Below are 24,363 nucleotides of genomic sequence, written 5' to 3'. Positions count from 1 at the left end.
CTCATAACCCAGACCAATACAGCCATAAACACACACCTCATAGCCCAGACCAATACAGCAATAAACACACACCTCATAGCCCAGACCAATACAGCCATAAACACACACCTCATAACCCAGACCAATACAGCCATAAACACACACCTCATAGCCCAGACCAATACAGCCATAAACACACACCTCATAACCCAGACCAATACAGCCATAAACACACACCTCATAGCCCAGACCAATACAGCCATAAACACACACCTCATAGCCCAGACATCCATAAACACACACCTCATAACCCAGACCAATACAGCCATAAACACACACCTCATAACCCAGACCAATACAGCCATAAACACACACCTCATAGCCTAGACCAATACAGCCATAAACACACACCTCATAACCCAGACCAATACATCCATAAACACACACCTCATAACCCAGACATCCATAAACACACACCTCATAACCCAGACCAATACAGCCATAAACACACACCTCATAACCCAGACCAATACAGCCATAAACACACACCTCATAACCCAGACCAATACAGCCATAAACACATAAACAATACGTCCTCCCCTCAGCAGCCTCTTGTGGTATAAATGCTCTTGGTGAATTTGTTATTTCTATTTAAACCATATGGAGGTGCCCCTTTCCCCTTATTTTCCCCGTTGTGGTGCAATGGATTATGCCGTGTGTGCATTTTATCAGAACTTTGTCCATGTTCATGCAAGAGTGTAAAAAATGCAGCATATAGCTTAGGTCACAATTCATTGAAAATAGTGTTCTGTTTTTATCAGAATATACAGTTACAAAATATAGCTTACATTGTCTAATTTGTATACACTATTTGACAGTTTAGAAGGTCAATATAATAGTTCTGACATACAAACAATTGAATTTACACAAAATTTGAACATTTTCATATCATTTCATATTAGAACAGTAATCTGAAAAGACTGAAAGACACTGAAAAGTTGATTAGGAACTAAATGTACGGTTAATTATATTATTGACAAATACAGTATACTCCAGTTTGTGTATTTGTAAAGCACCACACCACAAGCAACATGGCAACACGTGAACATTAATATTAACAGACAATCATGTGTTCCAGACACAGTCCACTACTAATAAGTGCACTTTAAGTAACGCATACTGTATATAAAGTACAAGCTGATTAGCAAATCTCCTGCTCCATATTCAACGATGAGCCTAAAGAAAGCTCAAATACACTCACAATTACACCACGATAAGAGAGGCTCCGACTTTAGGAATAATCTAATGATTTATAAAGATGCTACCGAACTATAAAGACTACCGAATTGGAGTGAAAACCTATGGCACTGAATAGGGGAGGGAACACTGAACATTTTACACATCTACAAACATAGGGCAGAATGCAAACTTGAGATCCAACTTTTTTCATTTACAAGTTACAGGTGTAAATCTCAAATTCGGATTTGGACCATAGAAAAGTCTTTCTGCTATTTCTTTGGCTGCATTCATGGTGGACAAACAGTATGTTTTGTTTGTTTGGTTATTCGGTGGTGGGGGCGGGTGCTGTACACTCAGAGTGGGGATTCGGCGGTATGTCTGTGTGGGAGGGGTGGAGCCAGGAGAAGGGAGGGGCTAGGAGAGGACTTCTCTGCAACCTGAGGCGGAGACGGGTTAGGAGTGTCTGGAGACACTGCAGAGAGAGGGATAGAGAGAGAGAGAGGGGGGGGGGGGGGGGGAGAGCGATATGAGCCACACACCAGAGGGGCAGAAAGAGTAATATGGAGCAGTCATTGTGGACTATAATGAATGCTTGCCTGTGAATGCTCATGAATCTTACCTACTGGAGAAACAACTGCGTGCATGCTTGTGTGTGTAGGTGTGTATTTTACCTATCTGAGTAGTGTGTGTAGCAGGCATAGTGCTGATGACCAGTGTGTGTAGGTGTGTATTTTACCTATCTGAGTAGTGTGTGTAGCAGGCATAGTGCTGATGACCAGTGTGTGTCCAGTCAGAGGGTCCTGGGCTAACTGGGTGTGGCCTGGGTGGTGCAGGTGGGCGGGCTCTGCCGCCAGACCTGGAGATAAACAGACAAACCAGCCAATCAGCACACAGGAAAATATATTTGCTTGTGTCCACCGTTAATGTACACTCTACTACCCACCTCCAAGTAGCGTAATAACATCTATATTGCTTATGTTATGTTATCAGGGTTGGGGAGTAACGAATTACATGTAATCTGTTACATGTAAGGGATTACAAAAAACAGTAACTGTAATCTGTTACGTTACCAGCAAAAATATTGTAATCAGATTACAGATACATTTGAAAAACTAGATGATTACTTTAAGTTTGTTCCACCTAAGCGAGTCTGACAACAAGTCAGAGACCACTATGATGACACACCAAATGTGATGGATTGTGGGAAAAGAGCAGGAATAGGCTTTTGTAGGCTACAGTACAAGCTATGTCTTCCAATGGTGCAACTGCTGTCGGCATCCAAAGATTATCCAACTTGAATAAACGCTTGGAGGTAAGGATGACAGCAGTGGTGTAGTCAACGGCGATACGGATATGACTTATTATTGATATCTACAAAGCGCATTGATGTGAATCACACTGCTGCTCTCTCATTTAGCTATTTGCGCCTTATGGATTCTGGTTGTTGTGGATGGCTGTTCACAAATCTAAATGTGTATTTGAACCCAATAATGGTTGAATTCAAGAAATGTAAACTGCCTATCAATCATTGTTTTTGAAACCTGTGGACAGCCAGTGAAAAATGTGCTCATTCACCAGCTGCACAGTGCAGATCACAGCCTATGGAATTAAAGTTTTTTGTTCAATCTAATTCATGCCGATAAATAAATCAAATATTTTTGGCTAATCTATACTTCCATATCTCCAAGTCCTGTTCTTGAAGATCAAGGTGTATAACATTTATTGGAATGACTGTAATTCTGATCGGATTATTATTATGTGTAGGGCGGCAGGTAGCCTAGTGGTTAGAGTGTTGGGCCTGTCATGACAAGGTAAAAATCTGTCATTCTTCCCTTGTTCCTAGGCCGTCATTGTAAATAAGAATTTGTTCTTAACTTAATTGCCTAGTAAAATAAAAATAAAATGATAATAAATAAATGTAGTAGAAAGCGATAAATAAATGTAGTAGAAAACACTTAAAAATAGATAGATTTAGAGTTAGACAAATTTAGATTTTTTGGCAAGGACATATACAGGATGCTACCCTAAACAACATAACCTTCACTATGTCACCAGGACATATACAGGATGCTACCCTAAACAACATAACCTTCACTATGTCACCAGGACATATACAGGATGCTACCCTCCTCAACATAACCTTCACTATGTCACCAGGACATATACAGGATGCTACCCTCCACAACATAACCTTCACTATGTCACCAGGACATATACAGGATGCTACCCTAAACAACATAACCTTCACTATGTCACCAGGACATATACAGGATACTACCCTAAACAACATAACCTTTACTATGTCACCAGGACATATACAGGATGCTACCCTAAACAACATAACCTTCACTATGTCACCAGGACATATACAGGATACTACCCTCCTCAACATAACCTTCACTATGTCACCAGGACATATACAGGATACTACCCTAAACAACATAACCTTCACTATGTCACCAGGACATATACAGGATACTACCCTCCTCAACATAACCTTCACTATGTCACCAGGACATTTACAGGATACTACCCTCCTCAACATAACCTTCACTATGTCACCAGGACATATACAGGATACTACCCTCCACAACATAACCTTCACTATGTCACCAGGACATATACAGGATGCTACCCTAAACAACATAACCTTCACTCTAAATTAAAACTCCAAACCTACGACCTGATTTTGGATGGAATTACATGGAAGGCTTCTTTTTTCACCTTTATTTAACCAGGTAGGCTAGTTGAGAACAAGTTCCCTTTATTTAACCAGGTAGTCTAGTTGAGAACAAGTTCCCTTTATTTAACCAGGTAGGCTAGTTGAGAACAAGTTCCCTTTATTTAACCAGGTAGTCTAGTTGAGAACAAGTTCCCTTTATTTAACCAGGTAGACTAGTTGAGAACAAGTTCCCTTTATTTAACCAGGTAGTCTAGTTGAGAACAAGTTCCCTTTATTTAACCAGGTAGTCTAGTTGAGAACAAGTTCCCTTTATTTAACCAGGTAGGCTAGTTGAGAACAAGTTCCCTTTATTTAACCAGGTAGTCTAGTTGAGAACAAGTTCCCTTTATTTAACCAGGTAGGCTAGTTGAGAACAAGTTCCCTTTATTTAACCAGGTAGGCTAGTTGAGAACAAGTTCCCTTTATTTAACCAGGTAGGCTAGTTGAGAACAAGTTCCCTTTATTTAACCAGGTAGGCTAGTTGAGAACAAGTTCCCTTTATTTAACCAGGTAGTCTAGTTGAGAACAAGTTCCCTTTATTTAACCAGGTAGGCTAGTTGAGAACAAGTTCCCTTTATTTAACCAGGTAGGCTAGTTGAGAACAAGTTCCCTTTATTTAACCAGGTAGACTAGTTGAGAACAAGTTCCCTTTATTTAACCAGGTAGGCTAGTTGAGAACAAATTCCCTTTATTTAACCAGGTAGGCTAGTTGAGAACAAATTCCCTTTATTTAACCAGGTAGGCTAGTTGAGAACAAATTCCCTTTATTTAACCAGGTAGGCTAGTTGAGAACAAGTTCCCTTTATTTAACCAGGTAGTCTAGTTGAGAACAAGTTCCCTTTATTTAACCAGGTAGGCTAGTTGAGAACAAATTCCCTTTATTTAACCAGGTAGACTAGTTGAGAACAAGTTCCCTTTATTTAACCAGGTAGGCTAGTTGAGAACAAGTTCCCTTTATTTAACCAGGTAGGCTAGTTGAGAACAAGTTCCCTTTATTTAACCAGGTAGGCTAGTTGAGAACAAGTTCTCATTTGCAATTGCGACCTGGCCAAGATAAAGTGTAGCAATTCGACACATACAACAACACAGAGTTACACATGGAATAAACAAAACATACAGTCAATAATACAGTAGAATAGAAGAAAACAAAAAGTATATATACTGTGAGTGCAAATGAGGTAAGTTAAGGAAATAAATAGGCCATGGTGGCGAAGTAATTACAATATAGCAATTAAACACTGGAATGGTAGATCGGCAGAAGATGAATGTGCAGGTAGAGATACTGGGGTGCAAAGGAGCAAGATAAATAAATAAATACCAGTATGGGGATGAGGTAGGTAGATAGATGGGCTGTTTATTGATAGGCTATGTACATGTGCAGTGATCTGTGAGCTGCTCTGACAGCTGGTTCTTAACGCTAGTGAGGGAGATGTGAGTCTCCAGCTTCAGTGATTTTTGCCTTTCGTTCCAGTCATTGGCAGCAGAGAACTGGAAGGAAAGACGACCAAAGGAGGAATTGGCTTTGGGGGTGACCAGTGAGATATACCTGCTGGAGCACGTGCTACGAGTGGGTGCTGCTATGGTGACCATTGAGTTGAAGATAAGGCGGGGCTTTAAATAGCAGAGACTTGTAGATAACCTGTAGCCAGTGGGTTTGGCGACGAGTATGAAGCGAGGGCCAACCAACGAGAGCGTACAGGTTGCAATGGTGGGTAGTGTATGGGGCTTTGGTGACAAAAAGGATGGCACTGTGATAGACTGCATCCAGTTTGTTGAGTTGAGTGTTGGAGGCTATTTTATAGATGACATCACCGAAGTCGAGGATCGGTAAGATGGTCAGTTTTATGAGGGTACGTTTGGCAGCATGAGTGAAGGATGCTTTGTTGCGATATAGGAAGCCGATTCTAGATTTAATTTTGGATTGGAGATGTTTAATCTGGAAGGAGCGTTTACAGTCTAACCAGACACCCAGGTATTTGTAGTTGTCCACGTATTCTAAGTCAGAGCCGTCCAGAGTAGTGATGCTGGACGGGCGAGCAGGTGCGGGCAGCGATCGATTGAAAAGCATGCATTTAGTTTCCCCTGCGTTTAAGAGCAGTTTGGAGCCCACGGAAGGAGAGTTGTATGGCATTGAAGCTCGTCTGGAGGTTAGTTAACACAGTGTCCAAGGAGGGGCCAGAAGTATACAGAATGGTGTCGTCTGCGTACTATACATAAAATGCTCTGGCAAACCATCCAACCTGGAGCTGAGTGAGTAATGCTTAGTCTGAAGCAGTTGTTTTACTTTCAAAAGCCAAGAAGAAAAATACATTACAATTATATATTTGACTTAATAAGGACTGAATGCTCAGGCTACCAAGCTTTTCTAGGACAAAGGAATACAACTTCAATTAGCCCTGACGTGTGAAGAGAGAGGTGTCGAAGCCTTTAAGCCCAACAAATGGCAGGCTACCCCACCCAGATCCAGAAGCCTCGAAGCCCCCTCCTGGTGTTCAAAGACCATCCACTGGCATTTTCTACAAGAAATCTGCCTCCAGAAATATAAGCTTCTCCCAAGTCGGTGACATCTACTCCCATTTCCTGCTGCACTGCTGCTTGGATTCCACCTGGCGATCTGTTCACCGTCTGCCCTGGCCTGTCTCCCCCTGTCTGGTACAGGTCCCCCCCCCCCCCCCCCCCCCCCCCCCCCAACTACCTCTCTCAAAGAGTGCAATGTATAAAGTCAGAAAATCTGCTGTCTCAGCCACTGCCTGTCACCAAGGGAGTACTCCAAGGCTCAATCCTAGACCCCACGCTCTTCTCAATTTACATCAACAACATAGCTCAGGCAGTAGGAAGCTCTCTCATCCATTTATATGCAGATGATATAGTCTTATACTCAGCTGGCCCCTCCCCAGATTTTGTGTTAAATGCTCTACAACAAAGCTTTCTTAGTGTCCAACAAGATTTCTCCAACATTAACCTGGTTCTGAACACCTCCAAACAAAGGTCATGTGGTTTGGTAAGAAGAATGCCCGTCTCCCCACAGGTGTGATTACTACCTCTGAGGGTTTAGAGATTGAGGTAGTCACCTCATACAAGTACTTGGGAGTATGGCTAGACGGTGCACTGTCCTTCTCTCAGCACATATCAAAGCTGCAGGATAAAGTTAAATCTAAACTGGGTTTCCTGTATCGTAATTGCTCCTCTTTCACCCCAGCTGCCAAACTAACCCTGATTCAGATGACCATCCTACCCATGCTAGATTACAGAGACACAATTTATAGATCAGCAGGTAAGGGTGCTCTCGAGCAGCTCGATGTTCTTTACCATTCGGCCATCAGATTTGCCACCAATGCTCCTTATAGGACACATCACTGCACTCTATACTCCTCTGTAAACTGGTCATCTCTGTATACCCGTCACAAGACACACTGGTTGATCTAATTTATAAAACCCTCTTAGGCCTCACTCCCCCCTAACCACTGTGGCAGACCAGGGGGTTGGGTCAAGACGTTTACACAGATCAGACATGGACAGAGTATGATTAGCTCGGTTTCAAGGGTGTTTATTAAATAATAAATCAAAAGAAAAGGATAGGTCTCCCCCATGAGACCCTTTCCAGGATACCGTCTTCTGGGCTCCGGGTCTTGCTGTATCCTGTCGGGCACTCAAACTTGCTCGCTTTAGCTCAGGCTCCGTCTCCGTCTCCAACTACACGGAAGTCACCTTACCTTACCCAGTCCTCTCCTGTGTGCTGCCCCTCTGGCAGCTTTATGGGGCTTGTACAGCTGGTGAGCAATCAGCCCTTGATTACTCACCAACTCCCCAATCAGCCCCAATTAGTCCTGGGCGGAGAGCCCGTCAAGACCTGGCCCGTCCAGCAGATAGAGCCATCGCCTCGATGTATACTCTGTCTGTCACCAGGCCTCGACGAGTCTCCCCCTGGTGGCTGACCTGATGTACGCCACACCACATACAACACCTACAACACACATTCTGTTAAAGGTCCCCAAAGCACACACATCCCTGGGTTGCTCGTCTTTTCCGTTCTCTGTAGCTAGCGACTGGAACGAGCTGCAACAAATACTCAAACTGGACAGTTTTATCTCAATCTCTTCATTCAAAGACTCAATCATGGACACTCTTACTAATAGTTGTGGCTGCTTTGTGTGATGTATTGTTGTCTCTACCTTCTTGCCCTTTGTGCTGTTGTGCCCAATAATGTTTATCCCATGTTTTGTGTTGATAACATGATGTGTTGCTACCATGTTGTTGTCATGTTGTGTTGCTACCATGTTGTTGTCATGTTGTGTTGCTACCGTGCTGTGTTGTCATGTGTTGCTCCCTTGCTATGTTGTTGTCTTAGGTCTCTCTTTATGTAGTGTTGTGTTGTCTCTCTTGTCGTGATGTGTGTTGTCCTATATTTGTATGTTATTTTTTTATCTAATCCCAGTCCCCGTCCCACCCGCAGGTCTTTTGCCTTTTGGTAGGCCGTCATTGTAAATAAGACATTTTCTTCACTGACTTGCCTAGTTAAATAAACATTAAATAAATAAAGTAAAATTGAACATCCATATATGGCCAGCTATGTAAACTTTAACATTGATTTATCCTGCAATAGATGTTGTTCAATTGGTAACATATATGTTTGTCTTCTTCTAATGCCTCTTAAGAGGAAAGTAATCTAAAAGTAACAGAATGTAATCAGATTACGTTACTGAGTTTGGGTAATCCAAAAGTTACGCTACTGATTACAATTACTGTAATGGATTACATTTAGAAAGTAACCTACCTGATAACCTGTATGTTATCATACATAGACTCACCTCCCAGCAGCATCTCGTGCAGAAGGTTGTCTATCTTGGCCAGGCCACAGAGTTTAACAAACTGCAGTTGTTCAATCATCTGCCAGGTGATGGACTGTAGAGTAGGCAGCAGTAGCAGCAGCTCTCCAAACCTCCCTCTGGAGTCATACTGACGGTCGTTAATATAGTCCTCTAGACTCATCTGGACCTGCAGACGCATCGCCTTGATCTTAGACGGGTCACGCAGAGACTTGGCATCTGGAGAGAAGGAGGGATGGAACGATGATGGCGGGAGAGAAAGGATACGTGAATCAAATCAAATCTAACTTTATTTGTAACATGCACCGAATACAAGGGTAGGCCTTACCGTGAAATGCTTACTTACAAGCCCTTAACCAACAATGCAGTTAAAGAAAGAGTTTAGAAAATATTTACCAAATAAACTAAAGTAAAAAAGAAAAAAGTAACACAATAAAATAACAATAACTAGGCTATATACAGGCGGTACCGGTGACGAGTCAATGTGCAGGGGTACAGGTTAGTCGAGGGAATTTGTACATGTTGGTAGGGATAAAGTGACTATGCATAGAAAATAAACAGCGAGTAGCAGCAGTTTAAAAACAAATGAGGGGGTGTCAATGTAAATAGTCCTGGTGGCCATTTGATTAATTGTTCAGCAGTCTTATGGATTGGGGGTAGAAGCTGTTAAGGAGCCTTTTGGTCCTAGACTTGGTGCTCCGGTACCGCCTGCCATGCGGTAGCAGAGAGAACAGTCTATGACTTGGGTGACTGGAGTCCTTGACAATTTTTGGGGCTTTCCTCTGACACCGCCTAGTATATAGTTGAAGTCGGAAGTTTACATACACTTAGGTCGGAGTCATTAAAACCTGTTTTTCAACCACTCAAACTATAGTTTTGGCAAGTCGGTTAGGACATCTACTTTGTGCATGACACAAGTCATTTTTCCAACAATTGTTTGCAGACAGATTATTTAACTGTATCACAATTCCAGTGGGTCAGAAGTTTACATACACTAAGTTGACTGTGCCTTTAAACAGCTTGGAAAATTCCAGAGAATTATGTCATAGCTTTCGAAGCTTCTGGTAGGCTAATTGACATAATTTGAGTCAATTGGAGGTGTGCCTGTGGATGTATTTCAAGGCCTACCTTCAAACTCAGTGCCTCTTTGCTTGACATAATGGGAAAATAAAAATAAATCCCCCAAGACCTCAGAAAAACATTGTAGACCTCCACAAGTCTGGTTCATCATTGGGAGCAATTTCCAAACGCCTGAAGATACCACGTTTATCTGTACAAACAATAGTATGCAAGTATAAACACCACGCAGCCATCATACCGCTCAGGAAGGAGACACGTTCTGTCTCCTAGAGATGAATGTACTTTGGTACGTAAAGTGCAAATCAATCTCAGAACAACAGCAAAGGACATTGTGAAGATGCTGGAGGAAACCGGTACAAAAGTATCTATATCCACAGTAAAACGAGTCCTATATCGACGTAACCTGAAAGGCCGCTCAGCAAGGAAGAAGCCACTGCTCCAAAACCGCCATAAAAAAGCCAGACTACGGTTTGCAACTGCACATGGGGACAAAGATCGTATTTTTGGAGAAATGTCCTCTGGCCTGATGAAACAAAAATAGAACTCTTTGGCCATAATGACCATCATTATGTTTGGAGGAAAAGGGGGAGGCTTGCAAACCAAATAACACCATCCCAACCGTGAAGCACAGGGGTGGCAGCATCATGTTGTGGGGGTGCTTTGCTGCCGGAGGGACTGGTGCACTTCACAAAATAGATGGCATCATGAGGTAGGAAAATTATATGGATATATTGAAGCAACATCTCAAGACCTCAGTCAGGAAGTTAAAGCTTGGTCGCAAATGGGTCTTCCAAATAGACAATGACACCAAGCATACTTCCAAAGTTGTGTCAAAATGGCTTAAGGACAACAAAGTCAAGGTATTGAAGTGGCCATCACAAAGCCCTGACCTCAATCCTATAGAAAATGTGTGGGCAGAACTGAAAAATCTTGTGCGAGAAAGGAGGCCTACAAACCTGACTGAGTTACACCAGCTCTGTCAGGAGGTATGGGCCAAAATTCACCCAACTTATTATGGGAAACTTGTGGAAGGTTATCTGAAATGTTTGACCCAAGTTAAACAATCTAAAGGCAATGCTACCAAATACTAATTGAGTGTATGTAAACTTCTGACCCACTGGGAATGAAAGAAATAAAATCTGAAATAAATCATTCTCTCTACTATTATTCTGACATTTCACATTCTTAAAATAAAGTGGTGATCCTAACTGACCTAGGACAGGGAATTTTTACTAGGATTAAATGTCAGGAATTGTGAAAAACTGAGTTTAAATGTATTTGGCTAAGGTGTATGTAAATTTCCGACTTCAACTGTCGGTCCTGGATGGCAGGAAGCCTGGCCCCAGTGATGTACTGGGCCGTACACACTACTCTGTGTAGCAACTTACGGTCAAATGCCAAGCAGTTGCCATTACCAGGCGGTGATGCAACTGGTCAGGATGCTCTCAATGGTCCAGTTGTATAACTTTTTGAGGATCTGGGGACCCATGCCAAGTCGTTTTAGTCTCCTGAGGGGGAAAAGGTGTTGTCGTGCCCTCTTTACGACTGTCTTGGTGTGTTTGGACCATGATTGTTCGTTAGTGATGTGGACACCAAGGAACATGAAACTCTTGTCCCGCTCCACTACAGCCCCGTTGATGTTAATGGGGGCCCGTTCGGCCCGCATTTTCCTTTAGTCCACAATCAGCTCCTTTGTCTTGTTCATATTGAGGGAGAGGTTGTTGTCCTGGCAGTCACTGACCTCCTCCCTATAGACTGTCTCATCGTTGTCAGTAATCAGGCCTACCACTGTTGTGTCGTCAGCAAACTTAATGATAGTGTTGGAGAAGTGTTTAGCCATGCAGTCGTGGGTGAACAGGGTGTACAGGAGGGGACTAAGCACACACCCCTGTTGGGACCCAGTGTTGAGGATCAGCGTGGCAGACATGTTGTTGCCTACCCTTACCACCTGGGGGAGGGCCCGTCAGGAAGTCCAGGATCCAGTTGCAGAGGGAGGTGTTTAGTCCCAGGGTCCTTAGCTTAGTGATGAGCTTTGTGGGCACTAAGGCTGAGCTTAAGCAATGAATAGCATTCTCACATAGGTATTCCTTTTGTCCAGGTGGGAAAGGGCAGTGTGGAGTGCAATTGAGATTGCGTCATCTGTGGATCTGTTGGGGCGGAATGTGAATTGGAGTGTGTCTAAGGTATCCAGGATGATGCTGTTAATGAGATTCCCTTTGTAGTCCGTAATAGTTTTCATGCCCTGCCACATCTGACGAGCGTCAGAGCCGGTGTTGTAGGATTCTATCTTAGTTCTGTATTGACACTTCGCCTGTTTGATGGTTTGTCTGAGGGCATAGCGGGATTTCTTATAAGCGTCCGGATTAGTGTCCCACTTCTTGAAAGTGGTTGCCTTTAGCTCAATGCGGATGTTGCCTGTCATCCATGGCTTCTGGTTGGGATATGTACGTACGGTCACTGTGGGGACGACGTCATTGATGCAGTTATTGACCAAGCCGATGACTGTGGTGGTATACTCCTCAATGCCATTGGATGAATCCGGAACATATTCCAGTCTGTGCTAGCAAAACATTTCTGTAGCGTACCATCCGCGTCATCTGACCATTTCCGTATTGAGCGAGTCACTGTTACTTCCAGCTTTAGTTTTTGCTTGTAAGCAGGAATCAGGATGGTAGAATTATGGTCAGATTTGCCAAATGGAGGGTGAGAGAGAGCTTTCTATGCGTCTCTCTGTGTGTAGTAAAGGTGGTGTAGAGTTTTTTTCCCCTCTGGTTGCACATGTGACATGCTGGTAAAAATTAGGTAAAACAGATTTAAGTTTGCCTGCATTAAAGTCCCCGGCCACTAGGAGCGCCGTTTCTGGATGAGCATTTTCTTGTTTGCTTATGGCCGGTTGAGTGCGGTCTTAGTGCCAGCATCGGTTTGTGGTGGTATATAGACGGCTATGAATAATAATAGATGAGAACTCTCTTGGTAGATTGTGTGGTCATCACGAGGTACTCTACCTCAGACGAGCAATACCTCGAAACTTCTTTAATATTAGACATCGCGCATCAGCTGTTATTGAGAAATAGACACACACCCCCATCCCTCGTCTTACCAGACGTAGCTTCTCTGTCCTGCCGATGCATGGAAAATCCCGCCATCTCTATATTATCCGTGTCGTTGTTCAGCAACGACTCAGTGAAACATAAGATATTACAGTTTTCAATGTTCCGTTGGTAGGATAGTTTTGATCGTATAACATCCATTTTGTTTTCCAGTGATTGCACGTTGGCCAATAGAACGGATGGTAGTGGAGGTTTACTCACTCGCCTACGAATTCTCAGAAGGCACCCCGCCATCCGCCCCCTTTTTCTCCATCTTTTCTTCACGCAAATATCCTTTGCGTTGGACTCGTTAAAGAAAAAATATTTATTCAGTTCGAGGTGAGTAATTGCTGTTCTAATGTCCAGAAGTTATTTTTGGTCATAAGAGACGGTAGCAGCAACATTATGTACAAAATAAGTTTTTAAAAAAAAGTTACAAAAAAACTAACAAAATAGGACAGTTGGTTAGGAGCCCATACCCTACCCTGCCTTTCAAAGGTATTCAGATTACTGACCATTTAGAATCCCACCATACCTTCTCCGCTATGCAATCTGGTTTCAGAGCTGGTCATTGGTGCACCTCAGACACGCTCAAGGTCCTAAATGATATCTTAACCGCCATCAACAAGAAACAAATACTGTGCAGCCGTATTCATTGACCTGGCCAGCTGTACTCATTGACCTGGCCAAGGCTTTCGACTCATCCTCATCATCATCACCACATCCTCATCGGCAGACTCGAAAGCCTTGGTTTCTCAAATGATTGCCTCGCCTGGTTCACCAACTAATTATCTGATAGAGTTCAGTGTGTCAAATCGGAGGGCCTGTTGTCCGGGCCTCTGGCAGTCTCTATGGGGGTGCCACGGGTTCAATTCTTGGACCGACTCTCTTCTCTGTATACATCAATGATGTCACTCTTGCTGCTGGTGAGTCTCTGATCCACCTCTACGCAGATGACACCATTCTGTATACTTCTGGCCCTTCTTTGGACACTGTGTTAACAACCCTCCAGGCAAGCTTCAATGCCATACAACTCTCCTTCCGTGGCCTCCAATTGCTCTTAAATACAAGTAAAACTAAATGCATGCTCTTCAACCAATCGATGCCTGCACCTGCCCGCCTGTCCAACATCACTACTCTGGACGTGATGGACAACTACAAATACCTAGATGTCTGGTTAGACTGTAAACTCTCCTTCCAGACTCACATCAAACATCTCCAATCCAAAGTTAAATCTAGAACTGGCTTCCTATTTCACAACAAAGCATCCTTCACTCATGCTGCCAAACATACCCTCGTAAAACTGATTATCCTATCGATCCTCGACTTCCGCGATGTCATTTACAAAATAGCCTCCAATACCCTACTCAATAAATTGGATGCAGTCTATCATAGTGCCATCCGTTTTGTCACCAAAGCCCCATATACTACCCACCACTGCGACCTGTACGCTCTCGTTGGCTGGCCCTCGCTTCATACTCTTCGCCAAACCCACTGGCTCCATGTCATCTACAAGACCCTGCTAGGTAAAGTCCCCCCTTATCTCAGCTCGCTGGTCACCATAGCAGCACCCACCTGTAGCACACACTCCAGCAGGTATATCTCTCTGGTCACCCCCAAAACCAATTATTCCTTTGGCTGCCTCTCCTTCCAGTTCTCTGCTGCCAATGACTGGAACGAACTACAAAAATCTCTGAAACTGGAAACACATCTACCTCACTAGCTTTAAGCACCAGCTGTCAGAGCAGCTCACAGATCACTGCACCTGTACACAGCCCATCTATAATTTAGCCCCAAAATAATTTAGCCAAACTACCTCTCCCCCTACTGTATTTATTTATTTATTTTGCTCCTTTGCATCCCATTATTTCTATCTCTACCTTGCACATTCTTCCACTGCAAATCTACCATTCCAGTGTTTTACTTGCTATATTGTATTTACTTCGCCACCATGGCCTTTTTTTTGCCTTTACCTCCCTTATCTCACCTCATTTGCTCACATTGTATATAGACTGATATTTCTACTGTATTATTGACTGTATGTTTGTTTTACTCCATGTGTAACTCTGTTTTGTTGTATGTGTCGAACTGCTTTGCTTTATCTTGGCCAGGTCGCAATTGTAAATGAGAACTTGTTCTCAACTTGCCTACCTGGTTAAATAAAGGTGAAATAAAAATAAATACAAATAAAACGGCAGCCATCCCCTCCGGCGCCATTTTTGATTTGATATGAAATGATATGCGTGCAGGCTCAGAGACAACAGAGAACAGTCACGTCTCAATGATTAACAAAACCATTCAAATCAACTTTGTTTGGTTGAATACGGAAGCTATTGTGTGTATATGGGTGTGTAAAAGTGGAAGGCTGCCTGAGTCGGGGTTGTTAAAGTGCTTACCGGGGTCAAAGAAGACAATGGCCTTGAGAGCAGCATACTCATGGTCATCTATCTGGATGTCCTGGAAGGGCAGGACCAGCTCATCTAGAACACGGTTAGCTACACGACCGATGTCCGGCTCCGCACTGCTACCATGGATCACACACCCATTACCTGGAGAGGGAGAGAGGGGAGGGGGAGGGAAATGTGTGTTTTGGGAGTGGGGTAGGGGGGTTGAGTGTGTGTTTCTCCACATGTTGCGGGGGATGTATATGTGTGTGTGTATGTGTGTGTAGGTGAATGTACTTGAAGCATGTCACTTCTAATCCCCATTTACATTACTTATCAATTATTTTGATAATTTTACCATCTACAAATCCTCTGTAGGTGGCGATCCACAAAAAGTGTCTTCCATGTCTTTCTGTCTGATAAAACATGTTTAAGTCAGAGGCCTCCAAAGACTTGAGTCAATGATTATCTGGTTGTATAACAGTCTTACAGGGCAACCAACCTGTTGGCCTTGATATGTCAGCTTTAAATCAAGCTTAGCACGGCAGTATAGCAGGTTCTGATTGGGTGTTACTGAGGCATAAAGGTGAGAGGTGATTGGTCAGTTCTTACCAAGAAGCAGGAAGTCCTTGTAAGGCATTGACCTCTTGGCGACCCCTAGTAGAAGGTGTTCCCCTGCATGAGCCCTGAGCAGACTCACCTGGACAAACACACACACACACACACACAGAGACACAGACACAGGAAACACACACAGGGTGAGAAACAATGACATGAGTAACCAATCACAGGCTACAAACATATCTCAGCCCAAGACTCATTTGAATCTAAACCATTAGCTTCGAACTGAAGCTAGATCCATTACTTTGTGTTTCTGGAAGGTCACAAGCACATTCAAAAGGCTTTAGAAGAGTCGTGGCATAACTTTGGTAACCACTGTTTAGTTTTAGTTCCAGTCACTATTAGTTGGTCATGTAGCTACGCCCAGACTAGTCAGGTTGCTTACCTGGTCATCCAAGGGCAGCTCACCAAAGGCAGGGATGTATTTGGCCCATTCCACCAGCACTAGCAGCTGTTGTCTCATGGAGTCACAGACATCACCCACACCAGCTGACTTCTGTTCTGACACATCTACTGCACCCCTGGGACTGGATGCACTGATCTAGAGTGGGGAGAGAGAATGAGTAGTCATGCAGATGATTGGAAACACTGATGATGTGTGTGTGTACGTGTTTGTGTGTGCAGGTGCGGGTGCGGGTGCGTTTTACCTGTTGAGACAGTGACTCTGCCTGGGCCAGAACAGTGATAGGTGGGAGATCCTGATTGTCCTGAATGTTTCTTCTGGAGCTGATTCGATCTCTCTCATTCTGAACCGCTGAAATACACACAAACACACACAAACACATCAGATCAGAGCTATTGGTATGATATTACCATGTTACCATTTCCAGAATCTAAGGTATAGATAGGACTGAGAAACAAATATAGTTTGCCTATCCCCGGAATTTGCTACAATATCATAATAATCATTTGAATAGCTGACTTTTAGTTCTGACCAAACCATGCAGGAGAACAGGCTGTGTAGAGGTGAAGTCAAAAGTTAACCAATAGCAGCACTGAACAACATGTCTGAAAGGCACATGATTGGGTGTCATAAAGCTCTCTGCCAAGGTTACAGGGCCCATAAACACACACACACACAAACACACACACAATCCTTTTCTGATATCCGTCATAAACACAGTGTTCTCTGAATAATCATGTTTAGTTTATGGAAACCCTGGTTTCAGCCTCCCAGCCCTGATGCCCTCCTCACACTGACTGCTTGATTTGTTTAAATTGTGAGTACAGAGCTAGTGCTGGAACAAAAGCCTGCACATTGATGGAGATGAGCGCCATATTCTATTGGTATTCAGTAATACTGATGGTTTGATGTGGCCAACCTTCTTTCTTCATGCCAGCTCTGAAACACTTGTGGAGCCTGCAGAACCGACACTGGTTCCTCTTGTCCTTGTCCACCACACACTGACGGTTAAACCTGGAGACGCAAAGACAGGTTACTGTCAATATCTTAACTCTATGGGCCTACCTTGTAGTTCTGTTCGTTGCAGTATGACTACACTCGTAGAAAAAAAAGGGGGGTTTCAGCTGTCCCCATAGGAGTACCCTTTTTGGTTCCAGGTAGAACCCTTTTGGGTTCCAGGTAGAACCCTCTGTGGAAAGTCATGGAACCCCAAAAGGTTCTGCCTGGCACCAAAAAGGGTTCCGAAGAACCCTTGTCGGTTCTAGATAGCACCTTTTTTCTAAGAGTGTACTGTACCTGCAGGAGTGTAATGTTAATATTGTGTCTGTTAGTGTAGACATAGGCTCTGGTAGCTGCAGCTATAGGCTGGAAACACAAACACACACTCCCCTACCTACAGGAGTGTAATGTTAATATTGTGTCTGTTAGTGTAGACATAGGCTCTGGTAGATGCAGCTATAGGCTGGAAACACAAACACACACTCCCCTACCTGCAGGAGTGTAATGTTAATATTGTGTCTGTTAGTGTAGACATAGGCTCTGGTAGATGCAGCTATAGGCTGGAAACACAAACACACACTCCCCTACCTGCAGGATTGTAATGTTAATATTGTGTCTGTTAGTGTAGACATAGGCTCTGGTAGATGCAGCTATAGGCTGGAAACACAAACACACACTCCCCTACCTGCAGGAGTGTAATGTTAATATTGTGTCTGTTAGTGTAGACATAGGCTCTGGTAGCTGAAGCTATAGGCTGGAAACACAAACACACACTCCCCTACCTGCAGGAGTGTAATGTTAATATTGTGTCTGTTAGTGTAGACATAGGCTCTGGTAGCTGCAGCTATAGGCTGGAAACACAAACACACACTCCCCTACCTGCAGGAGTAGATGTGGTTATTGCGTATGGAGCGCCTGAAGAACCCTTTACATCCATCACAGCTGGAAGCTCCATAGTGTTTCCCTGTAGCCTTGTCTCCACATATGGCACAGTTAGAGTTCCCAACATCTGCCTGGGACAGGCCCGGCTCCGCTGGCATACTGTCTGGAACACACACATTATCCAAAGACTGGGTTAGACCACTGAGCTGAAGTCTATAGGTATTAGTGCAGGGAGCTAATACAAGTTTTATGGCCTCAGAAAAGGTTACTCATCATGCATGTACACACACACACAAACACACACACACACACACACACACACAAACATGAACACACACACACGCATCCTCCTGGCATCAGAAAACCTCAATTGAAATAGAGAATCAATCATTCCTTTGTGCATGTGAAATCAAGGCATCTTGACAAAGGAAGAGAAGGATTCAGATCTGTACTAGCTGACTGGTATCTGTATGGTGACAGATAGGGAATTGGCTTGATTAGGAAAGCCTTTGGTGCTTTTATCTGGAATACATGTGAAGGACAGCAATAATATTAAACCTCACTCCAAAACAATGCAGGGTTAGGGTTGATCTAGTTTTTCTATATCTACATGGCTCCAGAGATGAGAAGAGCCTTCAAAACTCAGAACCAGACCAAGTTCCAACCTCCACAGACCCAGACTTAGAACAAGAACCAGCGTATTGGGACCCAGACCCAAACCCCATGTGATGTCAAGACCAAAACCATGAGATCAAGACTTATAAATATAGCAACAAAAACACACCAGAAAGATGATTGCATACGCCAACCACGTCCAAGGAGGAGGAATACATCTTGACAATGCCAGAGAGAAGAAAGTCCATGTTTGACCAACTTTCCTTTCATCCATCAACGTGTTGAGATGACAACTTGTCCTCTTACTGTCCTCTAACTGTCGGCCCACAATAAACCTGTCTTTACGACACACTGAGATTCACATCCTAACAGACCTCTTACCACTCATGGATTATTCATTCATGGATAAATGCAATATTCAACTGTTTTTTTAAGTGCAGTAATGAGTGTGAGTGTATAAGTAGAATGACAAACTACATGTCTACGTATGTAAACTATGCGTGTGTTTGTGTGTGTGTTTTTGTGTGCGTGTGGGTCCACTCACCTCCCCCACCATAGAGGACGTCAGCATGATCGAAGCCCAGGGTGCTGTACGTTGGGTCCAGTCCCTCACTGTAGTTGGCTACATCCATGTCCAACAGAGAGTTACTCACCGACACAGACGGATACTTCATCCCTCGCTTTCTTTCCCTCTGTCAGTCTCTCTCTCACTCTCTCTATCCTTTTACTGGCTCTTCTCCCTCTCTTTCTTTCCCTCTGTCAGTCTCTCTCTCACTCTCTCTATCCTTTTACTGGCTCTTCTCCCTCTCTCTCTTTTTCTCTGTCTGTCTCTCTCTCACTCTCTCTATCCTTTTACTGGCTCTTCTCCCTCTCTCTTTTTCTCTGCCTGTCTCTCTCTCTCACTCCCTCTATCCTTTTACTGGCTCTTCTCCCTCTCTTTCTTTCCCTCTGTCAGTCTCTCTCTCACTCTCTCTATCCTTTTACTGGCTCTTCTCCCTCTCTCTCTTTTTCTCTGTCTGTCTCTCTCTCACTCTCTCTATCCTTTTACTGGCTCTTCTCCCTCTCTCTTTTTCTCTGCCTGTCTCTCTCTCACTCCCTCTATCCTTTTACTGGCTCTTCTCCCTCTCTCTTTTTCTCTGCCTGTCTCTCTCTCACTCCCTCTATCCTTTTACTGGCTCTTCTCCCTCTCTCTTTTTCTCTGCCTGTCTCTCTCTCACTCCCTCTATCCTTTTACTGGCTCTTCTCCCTCTCTCTTTTTCTCTGCCTGTCTTTCTCTCACTCCCTCTATCCTTTTACTGGCTCTTCTCCCTCTCTCTTTTTCTCTGCCTGTCTCTCTCTCACTCCCTCTATCCTTTTACTGGCTCTTCTCCCTCTCTCTTTTTCTCTGCCTGTCTTTCTCTCACTCCCTCTATCCTTTTACTGGCTCTTCTCCCTCTCTCTTTTTCTCTGCCTGTCTCTCTCTCACTCCCTCTATCCTTTTACTGGCTCTTCTCCCTCTCTCTTTTTCTCTGCCTGTCTCTCTCTCACTCCCTCTATCCTTTTACTGGCTCTTCTCCCTCTCTCTTTTTCTCTGCCTGTCTCTCTCTCACTCCCTCTATCCTTTTACTGGCTCTTCTCCCTCTCTCTTTTTCTCTGCCTGTCTCTCTCTCACTCCCTCTATCCTTTTACTGGCTCTTCTCCCTCTCTCTTTTTCTCTGCCTGTCTTTCTCTCACTCCCTCTATCCTTTTACTGGCTCTTCTCCCTCTCTCTTTTTCTCTGCCTGTCTTTCTCTCACTCCCTCTATCCTTTTACTGGCTCTTCTCCCTCTCTCTTTTTCTCTGCCTGTCTCTCTCTCACTCCCTCTATCCTTTTACTGGCTCTTCTCCCTCTCTCTTTTTCTCTGCCTGTCTCTCTCTCACTCCCTCTATCCTTTTACTGGCTCTTCTCCCTCTCTCTTTTTCTCTGCCTGTCTTTCTCTCACTCCCTCTATCCTTTTACTGGCTCTTCTCCCTCTCTCTTTTTCTCTGCCTGTCTTTCTCTCACTCCCTCTATCCTTTTACTGGCTCTTCTCCCTCTCTCTTTTTCTCTGCCTGTCTTTCTCTCACTCCCTCTATCCTTTTACTGGCTCTTCTCCCTCTCTCTTTTTCTCTGCCTGTCTTTCTCTCGTCTATGTTTTTTTGTTCCAATTTCTTTCGCTATCACTTTCTGTCTATTTCTTTCTTCTTCTTCACCTTCTTCTTCTTCTTCTTAACCTTCTTCACCTTCTACTTCTTAACCTTCTTCTTCTTAACCTTCTTCTTCTTAACCTTCTTCACCTTCTTCTTCTTCACCTTCTTCACCTTCTTCTTCTTCACCTTCTTCTTCTTCTTCACCTTCTTCTTCTTCTTCACCTTCTTCTTCTTCTTAACCTTCTTCTTCTTAACCTTCTTCTTCTTAACCTTCTTCTTCACCTTCTTCTTCTTCTGTCACACAGTTCTTCCACCTTTCGGAGTGCAGAAGGTAACCTAAGGTACCTGCCATTTGATTGGTCACCTACAACGAAAGTGGGTGGGCCTTGACGAAGGCATCTCACCTAGTTGCACATTACTTATCTCTTTCTTTTATCTGTCCTTATTTCCCTCACTTATCACAGTTGGAGAGATAGGGGAGAGATAGATATTCTCTGTTTGTGAGACATATTGGCAAGTTTGACAAGGTGGTGACGATGTCATTAGGTGTGTGTGTTTGTGGACAGGATTCTGTGGCCTCCATAGCCTGCCTAATCTAATCAATTGCAGAGCAATACAACAGCATCTAATCTACAGGGAGGCAGAGCACAGAGAAAAACACCACTGATACCAGCCACTGACTCCCATTCACTTCCTTCTATCCTTTTGTATTGCTGATCATAAACAAGACATAGTTGACCCTCTACTCCCACTATTCACATAGTTTCACTGCACTAAATACCTCCGTTAGAGATTGAATGCAATCTGATTGAGGTAATATAATGAATCTAACATAATTGAATGGCCTGCATCATTCCGTTTATGATTAGGGCAATAATCATGATGGTAGGAAGGAGGGTGTGGGTACAGTATACCTAGAGCAGTTAATCTAACTGTGGTAAATGTATCCTAATGGCACATACAAATGTAGGATCTTAATTTGAACAACATTTAATTACTGAGAATTTTCCTGCACAGCAGAAAATGCAAACTAGCACATTTAAAAAAAAATGCTTCTAAAGTTTGTAATTCCACTTTGACATTTCAGAATTGATTTGCCCTGACCAAAAAAATATCAACCCCTACAAAGAAATGTCAATTCATTCAAATGTCCTGTTGCTGCAGGATAATTTTTCTGCTGTTGCAAACTGGCTCAAATTAAGATCCTACATCTATTTCATTAATCCACTACCAAGTGCATACATACATACAGAGAGAGAGAGAGAGAGAGAGAGAGAGAGAGAGAAAGAAAGGAGTTTTGTGTGTGCGTCACCCATAAGGTTACCTGATGAAGACGTGTTGCTTGTGTTTGCTTCATGACATTAGCAACAAACACAGCTTTCTTTTCAAACACAGCAGCTGAACCATATTACAGTTTCTGTCTCTGCTGCCTAGCATCAATGCCTGTTTCTCCCAGAGCACATGCACTGTAGTCACATGTCTGGTTGGTGTGTTAGCAACTAAAACACTACAGCAGGGCCATTAAGCCCAGAGCTAACAGGCTAGCACTGTGTGAAACACTCAAAACCCTATCTGTCTGTTTGACATTTCAAACCTTTTAAACACAGGTATACAACCACACACAATGCAAAAAATATGGAGCTATCTTGGTCTTCCTTTAGAGATTGTCATTAGAAGTGAGTCTGATGAAACCAATTAAAAAGTACCTTTTAGTTCAAGTAGAGAACGTGAAATTGGTTATCATGTGATCTTTACCATCCTGTGTGCAACAAAGATATCTTATCTGTTTTACCACAAGAAAACACCTGTATTGTGTACATACCGTCTCTCTCTTCCAACCAGGGGAGATTATTCTACATTATAAACTGGGTGATTCAAGTCCTGAATGCTGATTGGCTGACAGCCGTAGTATATCAGACCATATACCACGGGTATGACAAAACATTTATCCATACTGCTCCAATTACGTTGGTAACCAGTTTATGATATCAATAAGGCATGAGGGGTGTGGTATATGGACAATATACCACGGCTAAGGGCTGTATCCAGGCACCCCGTGTTGCGTCATGCATAAGAACAGCCCTTAGCCGTGGTATATTGGCCATATACCACACCCCTCATGCCTTATTGATATCATAAACTGGTTACTGGTGCCTTGTTACTTAATTATCCAATTTAGATATTAGCAAAGGTTGCAGCATTCCAACTTTTAGATTACTTTGAACAGAATATCTTGAATATTACACTTTCACTATCTCAAGCTGGTGTCATCCTTTCATCTTCTCACTGAGGGCCAATGATCTCATATCAAAGGCATTGAATTGATTAAATGATCCTTTAAAAACATTGGTATAAGTATAAGGAAGTCATGGTCTAGCTCTACAGTTGATGGGTAGGTAGGTCTACATGCATTGAGAACGAGGTTGACTACAGCCATATGCAAACAAATGTTTTATGGAACTGTATGAGGAAGTTCCCGCTTCACACAGTTTTACAATTCACACAAGTAAAGTAAGCTATGGCGTAGCCCAACTACCACCCTCTTCAGTTTTTCTATTTGGGGAATGGTTTATTCTCCTCAGAATGAACTACATGAATTATATTTATTTTAGTAGGCAATTCATGGAAAGGTTCTGTTTTATGTCTGTGGGACATAGGCTAGGCTACCTGAGAGCTAGCTCACTCATTCTGTAACTCCCATAATCTAGCCTACCTGTCCTGTCCTATCCTGTGCAGGTGGGGTAACACCCCACTAGACAAACACAGGACCACGTGACAAGTCAATGTCTCCCGTTGGAGCGCTACGACCCAAATACAGCTGAACCGACAAGGTAAGGTACGAACGCAGCTGATGTCTCACTTTTGAACACTCAACAAAGTTAATTATCATCGCTGTGATAATGTCACTGTATACGATGTAGGCTACAAACATCATGTGTTCATTCTTTATATTTTCAAATGAGACCGCTTACCTTTTGGTGTTGTCCGTCAGCTATGTACATTAATTCAACAGAACGTGAGTCCACCTGTAAACTAGCCACCAGCTTTGAAGCGACACTTGTCCCACGGTGTCACCGCACGAAATGGGAGAGTCGTGGGCGAGGAGTTGCAACAACACGCGGAAGGTTGGAAGGGAAAGCTATGGGCCTATAATTCATTGAGCGACACATTTGATGGCGCCGGCATAGGCTCTCATTACATTGATTTACTAAACAAACTGAAAGTTGGGTGGGGACGTTAAACAGTAACTAGCCTCCATAAAACTCAGAGGGACAGGAATATTGGTGTGTGTGTGTGTGTGTGTGTGAGTGTGTGTGTGGTGTCAGCATTGCCAATTCTGTCGAGACGGGGGACAGAGTGAGGTAATGTTTCACAA

The 24,363-nt window shown here is 43.4% G+C and overlaps 1 protein-coding gene across 1 annotated transcript; it reads right to left on the bottom strand.

The window, feature by feature from the left end:
• Positions 1 to 973: 973 nt before the first annotated feature.
• On the bottom strand, positions 974 to 24,075 carry LOC139420662 (hepatocyte nuclear factor 4, gamma). Its single transcript, XM_071170875.1, has 10 exons — positions 23,960 to 24,075; positions 18,222 to 18,387; positions 17,263 to 17,357; positions 16,588 to 16,694; positions 16,326 to 16,481; positions 15,932 to 16,019; positions 15,332 to 15,484; positions 8,749 to 8,985; positions 1,955 to 2,074; positions 974 to 1,690 (listed from the first exon to the last, which is right to left on the bottom strand). Exons 2-10 carry the CDS (start codon positions 18,380 to 18,382, stop codon positions 1,572 to 1,574), a joined length of 1,236 nt encoding a protein of 411 aa, XP_071026976.1. The 5' UTR covers positions 18,383 to 18,387; positions 23,960 to 24,075; the 3' UTR covers positions 974 to 1,571.
• Positions 24,076 to 24,363: the final 288 nt, after the last annotated feature.

This window comes from Oncorhynchus clarkii, chromosome 11 (genome assembly GCF_045791955.1).
Source record: "Oncorhynchus clarkii lewisi isolate Uvic-CL-2024 chromosome 11, UVic_Ocla_1.0, whole genome shotgun sequence".
Taxonomy (NCBI): domain Eukaryota; kingdom Metazoa; phylum Chordata; class Actinopteri; order Salmoniformes; family Salmonidae; genus Oncorhynchus; species Oncorhynchus clarkii.
This window is presented reverse-complemented; position numbering and strand designations above follow the sequence as displayed.

Coding starts and splice junctions, on each gene's coding strand:
- LOC139420662 (XM_071170875.1), bottom strand. CDS start 18,382: ATGCCAGCGGAGCCGGGCCTGTCCCAGGCAGATGTTGGGAACTCTAAC. Junction 17,358..18,221: donor AACCACATCTACTCCTGCAG/GTAGGGGAGTGT, acceptor TTGCGTCTCCAG/GTTTAACCGTCAGTGTGTGG. Junction 8,986..15,331: donor CATTGTCTTCTTTGACCCCG/GTAAGCACTTTA, acceptor CCTTCTCTCCAG/ATGCCAAGTCTCTGCGTGAC.